Source organism: Aplysia californica, unplaced genomic scaffold (assembly GCF_000002075.1).
Source record: "Aplysia californica isolate F4 #8 unplaced genomic scaffold, AplCal3.0 scaffold00378, whole genome shotgun sequence".
In the NCBI taxonomy this organism is placed as follows: domain Eukaryota; kingdom Metazoa; phylum Mollusca; class Gastropoda; order Aplysiida; family Aplysiidae; genus Aplysia; species Aplysia californica.
Genome location: NW_004797648.1, coordinates 392,226 through 402,225, shown reverse-complemented (window position 1 = coordinate 402,225; position 10,000 = coordinate 392,226). Strand labels below are relative to the sequence as shown.

Genomic DNA, 10,000 nt, shown 5'->3' with positions numbered 1-10,000 from the left:
CTACCTGTTGTTTCCCTTCTCCAATTAATGATTTTTATTGAATCAATGTGCTTCTCATCACTTATGTTTGTGTTTTAGCGCCTATAACTGGCAGCCTGCACTGTATGCTTCCCTGGAAGTTGAGATTGTTTCAAAATGCTATCAGGTCTTTTGGGGTAGTAGTATAGCTTGTGAAGCGCACAGAGCTTGCTGTTGAGAGGGAATTTGCGCCATACAATAATTGCTATCTAGTATTATTGCTTCAAGCTATTTCATTCGGGGAGCTAGTCTAGCTGGTACACATCATCGCTTTGTTGTTTACAGTCATAACAAAACTTATGGAACCCCAGGAAATCCACCAAACTGCACGCTTGCTGCAAGAGCCTTTTATTGTATTCTCAAATTGGTGTGTTTTATGCAAATGGGTTACATAGGAGGTTTATTACCCTGCAAAATTGATTGACAAAATTGGCTTCGTTCAAAGTCGGAAAAGCCTTCTGTATGCAAAGAGTTAAGCTCACACTGTGCCGATGGTAGGCGTAAAACAAAGTCATAAAGTCATAAAATAAAGGAAAAAGTGATCGGATCGTCAATTCGAACAAAGGAACAAAAAAAGCCCACAAATCCCCCAAAAGTAAAACAACTATACAACAACAACAAAACAAAAAACAAAAAACAACAAAAAAACAAACCTAGTGTCAAATTGTAGTTTCCTTTTGCTGAGCTATGATAATAATGCCTTATATCCGTTTTGTTTTACTTCCCCCAGAAATTAGTACGCGAGGCAGCGAACAAACGGAAACTGCCCAAACAGAAAGAGGAACCGGAAGAGCAAGGGAAAGCGGCCACTCCTGGAAGACGAACGACCACAAGACGACCTACGGTGGGTGAAGGGCGAAGGGCATTGGTTTGTCTTGAACCAGCATTGGTTTGTCTTGAACGAGCATCAGTTAGGCTCTTTACCGTCGCACCCAGAAGATGTTTGTGTCCGGGAAAGGTTTATATTGAGTATCTTTGACTGTGCCCTGAGATATGATCAACCACCCTACCTTGGTTGGTCTTGATAGGCTGGATCCAAGCAGCTCGCCTCCTGAGTGATCTAAACTTAATCGATGAGGGACGTATACCGTATATAAAAGAAAAGAAAAGGAAGAAAGAAGGTTATACTGACCTTAATAAGGACATGGACGTTACCATTTCAGGCCACATTCAACACAGTGAGACCATAGTTAAAGACGGGGACATCAGCTCTAATGTCCATGCCTACAGATTGGTTCAAGTGAAGAAATTACCGCTATTGAATTATTCTGTGAAAGTTGCTGGCTTATCCGATCTGTTGGTTAACTGGTTTATCGGTATGCTGATTGGCTAACTGACCTGTTAGTTGTTTGATTAGCTGGTTGGTTGGTTGCTTTGCGTGGTGGTTAGTAAGTTAATTGGTAGGTTTGTTGGTTTGTTAATTAGTTCGATTGTTTGTTTATTAGGTGGTTGGTTTATTTGTCAATTGAATGTAATGGTGATTTCGTGAATTGATTAATACTTTTGTGAATTCTGTAACTGTTACTCATGGACCTATTGATGGCATTCTATTACATATAAAAATAATAATTCCATTTACATAGCGCACATCCATGCTCTACTGCATGCTCCATGCGCGTTACAACCATTATTTACTCAGCAGACTCTAGGACACATTTTCGGCTTCCCAGGAAGAATACAGTGCAAGCTGTGGATTGCACGCGTTCTAACCCTAATGAACAAACCGACAAGATCCTTTGCTGCCGACAGCCGGTTACGCATTCCTACCTGGATGAAGTGGGGAAAATTTGTGTGAAGTGCCTTTCCCAAGGGCACAACATCGGGTTGTTAGCGGGATTCGAACCTACGACTTTATGGTTTCCGATTTGGAGAGCTTAACCACCAGGCCACCGGCACCATGACACTAGGAAAATACAAAAGTTTTATGGCGCTCATCACTTTTTTGACTTATGCTTACATTTCTTGATATCAACTTAAAGCTCGTCTATGTCTTGCTTTCTAAAAAAAGATACCGATCTGTCTTGAATAGATACTTCTTAATTAATAGATGTCAGGCTCAAGTTGAGCTCTCCTAAAATGGGACATTTTTGTTTTATGCACAGCTTTCAGCCCGGCGAGTTTCAAGCATCAACCAGTCTCCCATTACTGCACAAGCTTCCAGCCAATCAACAGAAGCGGCCAGAGCATTGGATGTGCCAGCCAGCCAATCACAGAGCTCCGCGACCAGAAGGCTCTCGTCTGCGACATCGAAAAACCAAATGGCAGAGAATGCTAACGACTTTTCATTGAATCTTGGGTCACCGGGACGCCAAGACCAGTCCTCATAGTACTTTGATATGTCGTTACCTTAGAATTACTAAGCTCTATCTGTCCAGTGCTTAGTTTTGAGAAATTTGAAGTAAAAAAGTTTGAGTTTCACAATATGTCAAGCTTTTATCCAATATAATTCTTATGAATAGCTTGATAACGACTCCGAATAATCTTACGATTTTGATAGAACAGATAAAATATCTCGTTTCTGACCTCATGGTCTTTTAGTAATTCAGAAACAGCCCAAAATGTAAGACAGAACTTTGTAATTTTGAGGTGGCAAAGTGTCTGCTAAGATCATGATGTTATTTTAATATTATAAACTGATTTATGTACACATTTGCACATTTGATTTGTATTTCATTATTGTAAAAAGGTTGTTGTTTGTTTTTGCTTGTTTTGTTTTTTTCGGGTTTTTTTTGTTGTTTTTAAAAATAAAAAGCCCATACCGTTTTAAGTTTACTGTTGTGTTCAGGAGCTACGTCAGGATTATACTTTGTTACTTACTCCTTAGGTGGTAGGAGAATAGGTATCATTGCGAGCAGTGCAATGCCATAGCTGCCCCACCCTTTCTCCACAGGATCCCTGAAAGGATTGGCTTGCTGATCGTACTTCAGGAAAAGATTATAAACACGTTTACTTACGCTTCTATTATCTCTTCCCTAACTCTGTAAAACAACACTCGCCTTCCTTCGAACCTCAAGGACTCAAACCCCAGATACAAAGAAGAACAAATGTTTAACACCATTATGGCTGAGATGAATATGAGCTTGAAATTAATCTTCTTGCAGGAGTAACAGGTTCAAATCTTGCTCAGATTGGAATCATCCCTCTTGGCGGAGGAATAAGTGAAGATAACTCGATGTGGTTTTTACTGTTTTTTGAAGACAGAAGAAAGACAGTATCAACGATTACTATATTATGATAGCTCAAAACTACAAAGTTCTATCTACTCAGTACATTGTTGACTACCTAGTTTTGTGAAATTTTACGTCACAGGTTTTGAGTTTCACATCACGTCAACCTTTTTCAAATGCAATGCTTTGAATATCTTGATAACGACTCCTAATAATGTTACGATTTTGATAAGGCAGATAGAACATAATATTATGGTTTCTGACCTCATGGTCTTAGTAATTCAAAACGGCCCAAAAAATGCAAGATAGAACTTTGTAATTCTAAGGTAGCGATAAGCTATATCCTGTTCAAGAACATAATTTGATTTTAATTTTTTTATTATCAACCCAAGGACCTCCGTTCAGTAAGGGGACTGATAATCAGAAATGATGAATTGTTGACAAAAGATTTTAAGTACAGGATGACCACTCTATGTCACAAATTGTAATGCTTGAATGATAATGCGCCATCATGTTATTTCTCAAATCTGTCAAAACTGTACATTCCAGCTGGCAGTTTAAAGTCATCAGCTAGCAAAAAGAAATTACAATGATCTTTAATAAAACTATAAACAATAAATGAAAAGGCATTTTCATTTCATCTGTCCTAAGACTTGGAACGCACTGCATGGTGATTTAAGAGAGGTGCTTTCAAAAGTCAATTGAAGCCATTTCTATTTTTAGATTAAAGAAATATACCGTATTGAGGTTTTTAAGCACAACACAATCTATTGTTTACGTGTTGATACTTGTTTGTAAAGAGCCCAGAGCGCGTGTTCAATAGTCGGGGTTGAGCGCTATAAAATGTATGAAATATCATTTATCATTACTGTTATTATTACTATTACTATTATTATTATTATTATTATTATTATATTATCATTATTATTATTATAATTATTATTATTATTATTATTATTATTATTATTATTATTATGATTTGCTTCAGCCTAGACTTCTTCATTTGTTTTTCTACTATCCTACTGATACATATTATCTAAATCTAGTTAAGTTAATTCGTATGGTGGGAGAATCTAGATCTAGAGCCAAACACTGTTTATTTAAGGCGAATGTATCATTTATATCGACATGTTTGTTGATCTATCTAGATCTAGATTTATGTTCTAGATCTAGATCTAGTAGTACTTATGACATGGACTGTCCACTACACTACATGAACGGTAGGTCTACTCTTTTTCAATTAAAAAAAATTGCAGTCTGTGCCTATCATATCTAGATCTAGTAGTAGGCCTAGTATTAGTACTACCAAAGACTCTCTACGTCCAATGTATTGCAATCCTTCTTTGGACTTTTGACCCACGCCGTGGCGGGCCCGCTTTTCCGATGTAACCAGGCGACGCGAGACTAGAAATCTAGTTTTACCGCCGACTGCTTGGGGTGTGTGTGTGTTTCTATGCAGTCCACATGTGCACAAAGCAGCGCTAGGGGACTGCAGGGTCCCCAGTGGGTAGCGCTACAACTTCCATAATAATAATAGTAATAATAATAATAATAATATTATTATTAATAATAATAGTAATAATAATAATAATAATAATAATAATAATAATAATATAATAATAATAATAATAATGATAATGATAATACTAATATTACAACCAGTTTCCGCTTAACCCGTTTTATTAATTTTTTTTCAACATTGTAATGGTACTGTCCAAGATGTCTACTTGTCTAAAACAAAAGATTTTCCCCTTAAAAATAGAAGGACGTTTTTTGACAGTATCAACCGTATGTTGTCAATACATGTATAATCTGACCACTGAACGTGTTTCTTTCTTTGTCCACCGACTTATCGCACAGGGGAATCCCCTGGAAATTCCCTTATTTGCACTTCGTCATTCTCCACTCCACCCCACCTCGCCGACTACCCTATTCCCCCACCCCTCCACAAATCTTTCTTCACTTTGAGCCCCTAACCCCTGCATAAGGTGCTGTAGGGCTTATTGGAAGTATAAACTTGGCGTGTGCTCGTTGTAAAAGGGTCACTGCCAAAGGGAACCTGAGAGGGTTCTTTTTGTTTGTTCTCATTCGTTTTCGTTTCTTTTCCGTTATCACTCTGTCACTCTGTTATCCATTACTGCTGGAGAAAGACAGAGACACACACACACACACACACACACACACACACACACACACACACACACACACTCACAAACCTGTCGGTCTTTCCTGTCATTAGCATAGTAATCGAATTAAGGAAATAAATTTTGTACCTAGTAAACGAAATGCCAAAGTTCGTTTACCAAGAATATACAGCAATACAAAAGGAGCGGCAGGTAGACGCCTTATTAACTGTTGGCGTTTTGACGGGTGTTATGGTGTGGTTTGCTCCTTCTTTTCTTGTTTTGTACTCTTTCTTATATCGCCTCTAGCCTTCGACATCAAGTTTGACCTTGCTCAAAAGCTGGAAAGTCTATGTTTGATATTTTAGAAAATATTTGACAATAAGTTGTGCCAAATATTTTTGACAGCACTATATATAATAGTCACGTCTGTTCATCGGTCCTCATTATTACTTCGTAGGTTGTTATCAAGGTGACCCTATTTTTCGAATGCGTTGCTCTCACTCTATGTCTCAGATTAAATGGAGTTTAATAAACAGTTCTACTGCAGGAGCAGTTTCTTCTGTGTTCTGACTGAAGACTTGAGAAATTATCCACAGCCTTCGTTTTAGTTTGAAAATAAAATACAAAAAAAGCAACCCACAAAAAGCAAAAACAAACAATAACAAAAACAAACAAACAAGCTAACAAACAAACAAACGAGCAAACAAACAAGCAAAAAAACAACCTTTACTTAATTTGTTCTTAATTGATACCGGACGTCCATAAGGCTTTTTTAGTTCCCAGTTTTTATTTTCGTGTCATTCACAAGTTACTCTCATTCCATTGCACACGATTCCTTAACTCTTGTTATGGTATGCAGTAATGTCCGCCGACTTAATTCAGAGGGTTGGGGGGGGGGGGGATAGACATGAAACATCCGATTCCCTGTATCCGTTGGAAGACACAAAATGTGTATCTAGCGATGATCTGATAAAGATATCTATATCCAGAACCTGGAAATGTTACAGATAGTTTTCATTGCCCTCATTGAAAAGTAAATGTTTAAGGGGCTCCTCAAGCGCTTTGATCGTTAGAGCTTTCAATGAAGGAGAGCCGAATAAACAATGCATGCTCCCCGTCTGTTATTTGATCAAACCCCACAGCGACTGCTGAGTAGGCAGGCGAATGTTTGGTTAATACCCCCAAACCTAGGAGCTTTTTTATTTTCAGTGCCTCTTCGGTCTGCATTTAGTACTCTTGGTGAATTTCCTTTTCTTTATCATTAAAAAATATATATGTGTTTTTAGACTGATCTTATATCCAGTCTTGACTTGATCAATCAACACACACGACTAATCGGACAAGAGTCTACCCTGCTTATTAAGAATATTTTTTCTTCGAAGGTCGGGATGACTGTTCGGAACGTCATTGATTTAAACTACGACATACTTATCAAGGATCCGCTATTTTAAGCGCGCTCGGTTATAAAAAAAATAAAATTATGGAATAATGTTATCAATGAAACAGATGGCAGTAAATTTTTAAAAGGTCAATAAACGAGATAGCGTTACTTAAGGTCTGTACTGATATCTTAAAAGGAACTGATGAAAGAAAGGTGTGTCTTCTTACTCTTTTGTAACTTTCAATGCCATTGATCATGACATTTTACTCGAGAGACTAAATACTATTTTTGGCGTAAAGGGTACTGTCCTGCAATGGTTTGAGTCATATCTTAAAGATCGAAAACAAGCAGTTGTGGTTGTAGGCACGTGTAAAGATAATGTTTTGCTCAGATTTGGTGCTTCTCGGGGGTTTGTTCTTGGACCTGTCTTATTTACAGCCTATTGCTGATTTTTCAAGACAAAATGGTATGAATTACCATTTTTATGCCAATGATACTCATATTTATAAGTTTATTGACTTCGATCAAATATCACTTAAGTCGACTCCACTGAGCAATGTATTCAACAATTTAAAATATGGGTGACCAGTAATAAATTGAAACTGGATGATGTCAAGACGTAAATAATGTTCAGTGGAAATACAAAAGCCATAAGGAATCTTGCAGAATTATAAATTGACATCAACAATCATACCATTAGTTCAAAAAGAAGTCTTAATAAACCTAGGGGCTCAGTTGGATTACAATATTATGTCTATATTCTCCCAAAGTAGCTAGCTCAGCTAAAGTATCTATTCCCCGCTTTAAAAATTGGCAGTGTACGAAACTATTTAACTAAAGGGGCAGCCAAGACATCAATAACAACACTGATTTTATCCAAATTAGATTATTGTAATGCTACTATATCCGGTTTGACGACCGAAAACAAGAAAGAGAAAAAGGTCAAGCAAGCTCAGAGTCGCGCCAAATTGCCGGTGACATGTCATCGTAAATGGGGGAAGAGTGGGGGGGGGGGGAACAAGCATACTACGTGGGCGTTTATCTCAAACCTATCAGAATTCTGCGTTGCACCAATGCGCACTTCTTTCAAAGAGGGATCTGGTGACACCCCCTCTAAAAAAAAGGCCAGGTACAGCATTAGTCACGTCTGTTCGTCGGTCCTCATTATCTCGCCGGTTGTTATCAGAGTGACCCTATTTTTCGAACGCGTTGCTCTCGGTCTCAGTTTAAACATTGACGCCGCTTGCAAAATGGCGCGTCCCCAAGTCAGTCTCCGCCTCTCTTGCCTTCTCCTGCTCGGATTGTGGACTTATGTTCAAGCAGAAGGTAAAACATTCTCAAATTTGTATTATTCTGAATTAATAATTATATATGCAAATTTCAAATGTGGTATTTTAAAGCCTGGTAAAGTAGAAATTAGAAAAGAAAGACAGAGAGTTCTATGTGATGTAGGCTGCCTGAAGGTCGGCAGAGACAGAAGTTTGGCCGATCTATTATATCAAGTTTGAGTTTTGAAAGGGAGAGAAGAGAAGCACATCGACACAATAATGGTCATTTAGAGCTGTTGAAAAGGAAAACAGACAAACAGAAACAACAGAGGGAAAGTAAAGAAGTAGGGCCTACTAGTGGAGCTCTCCAACCATTCACCTGTATCACGTCCAATGTTGGTCTCAGGGCATTAGCCTCTGCTTGACCAACGGCCTTTGCGATTGAACGAGAATGTTCAGAGATAACGTTCTCGACCATACGGCTATTGGACACAAACACAATAGAATGCGTTCTGGATTGTGAGCCCTTCACTGTTGTGGATGTGTAAAGGTGGATTTAGAGTGAATGTTTGATGCTATAAAGTAAAATGAAGATCTCGCAAAAGGTGGAAGAGAGCCAAGGAAACCATGAGAAATTACAATTCCAAATGAAAGAGCTGCATAGCCGTCCTTACGTAAAAATAATTATTGATTACATGAGTTATGGTAGTAGACCATGACTTATCCTACTTGTGAAATTCCCCCCAAAAAGATGAAAAAGTAAAGTAAGTAAGTATAACGTCTGATGATATCGAATAATTGGAATAGCATAAGTGTGTGTCTTACCGGACCCAACTGTATATGCCTGCCATCAGTTGGTTTAGGAAGGTTAAAAGACAACGCACAGGTCGTGTGTCAAACTGAGTCATTCCATACCTTCTTTAGCAAAAGTACAGGACGGCACTCAGCGAAACATCGGAGTTAAAGCATGGGGAAGAAATTGGATATTTTAGATTTTGAAGACAAGCCTTCCAGTAATCAATTATTTCCTCCCTCCACCCGCTAATTCAAACCCCACCTCTCCATGGCAATCTGTAAATTACTCGTAATTGCATTCAGGAGCAATGTTGCTGAATGGTTCTGTTCAAAAGCGGGTTAGATAAGACATATTATTTCATTCATTTAATTTTTTTAAATTTCTATTTTGAGAAACTATCAAAAGTGAAAACCTGTGATATCTATATTGTCCTGTTACCACAAGTCCGAATGACTTAATTTCGGGTCTCTGATTAAGAACTCTGTAACAATAGACAATGGTGTTTTTGGAGGGTGCGAATGATACATTGTACTTCTTTCCTTTCCTTTTGTTATTTATTTTGTCCGAATGTCTTACTCGTCCGTGCAGTCATATAAACTGTGCAGCCACATTGATTGTTGACCGTGCAAGATTTGTCAGATTACCTATCTATCTATCTATCTATCTATCTATCTATCTATCTATCTATCGGGTCCGTCTGCCAGCCTATCCATCCATCCTTCTGTCTATCTGCCAATGTGTCTGTCTGTCTAGCTGTCTATCCATCTATCTGTCTGTCTGTCTTCCTGTCTGTCTGTCTGTCAGTAACAAACTTTGTAGTATTACGATTTGGCTTTTCACCATTGCAAGAAAAAGACACGAGAACGATCAATTTATTGGAAAACTATCTTACAAGACAAACTATCTCCGTTTGTCTGCTGGAACGCTCCATTCCCGCCCCTCCCTCCCCCAAGTTTGGCTTAAACGGGCCGGGTCAAAGTAGCCCGTCTCCTAAATAATCTAAAGAGTGTTGATAGAGGTGCAAAACATTTTTATGGTTTATTGTTCAAGACAATTTATTACTCTTTTGCTAGGTCTGTATTTTCTCTCTCCCCCCCCTCTCTCTCTCTCTCTCTCTCTCCCTTTCTCCCATTCTCTTTCTTATTCTGTCTCTCTCTTTCTGTCCTTCTTTTGTATCTTCGATGGATAGATATAAGGAGAAAAGGAGAAAAGGAAAGGAGAAAAGAAGACACCGAGGGGAGAGT

The 10,000-nt window shown here is 38.3% G+C and overlaps 2 protein-coding genes across 2 annotated transcripts in view; both read left to right on the top strand.

Annotated features, from left to right (window-relative positions):
• Positions 1-2,345, top strand: part of LOC101854811 — a gene marked incomplete at its 5' end in the record, with an annotated part of 5,657 nt that extends 3,312 nt beyond the window's left edge. The window contains 2 exon segments of the mRNA XM_013085469.2: positions 749-862; positions 2,121-2,345. Coding sequence (XP_012940923.1) covers positions 749-862; positions 2,121-2,345 — 339 coding nt within the window.
• Positions 2,346-7,759: 5,414 nt separating this feature from the next.
• The window catches only part of LOC101854590 (sushi domain-containing protein 2), a gene marked incomplete in the record, with an annotated part of 36,896 nt that continues 34,655 nt past the window's right edge, over positions 7,760-10,000 (top strand). Inside the window, 1 exon segment of the mRNA XM_013085467.2 lies at positions 7,760-8,018. Coding sequence (XP_012940921.1) covers positions 7,766-8,018 — 253 coding nt within the window.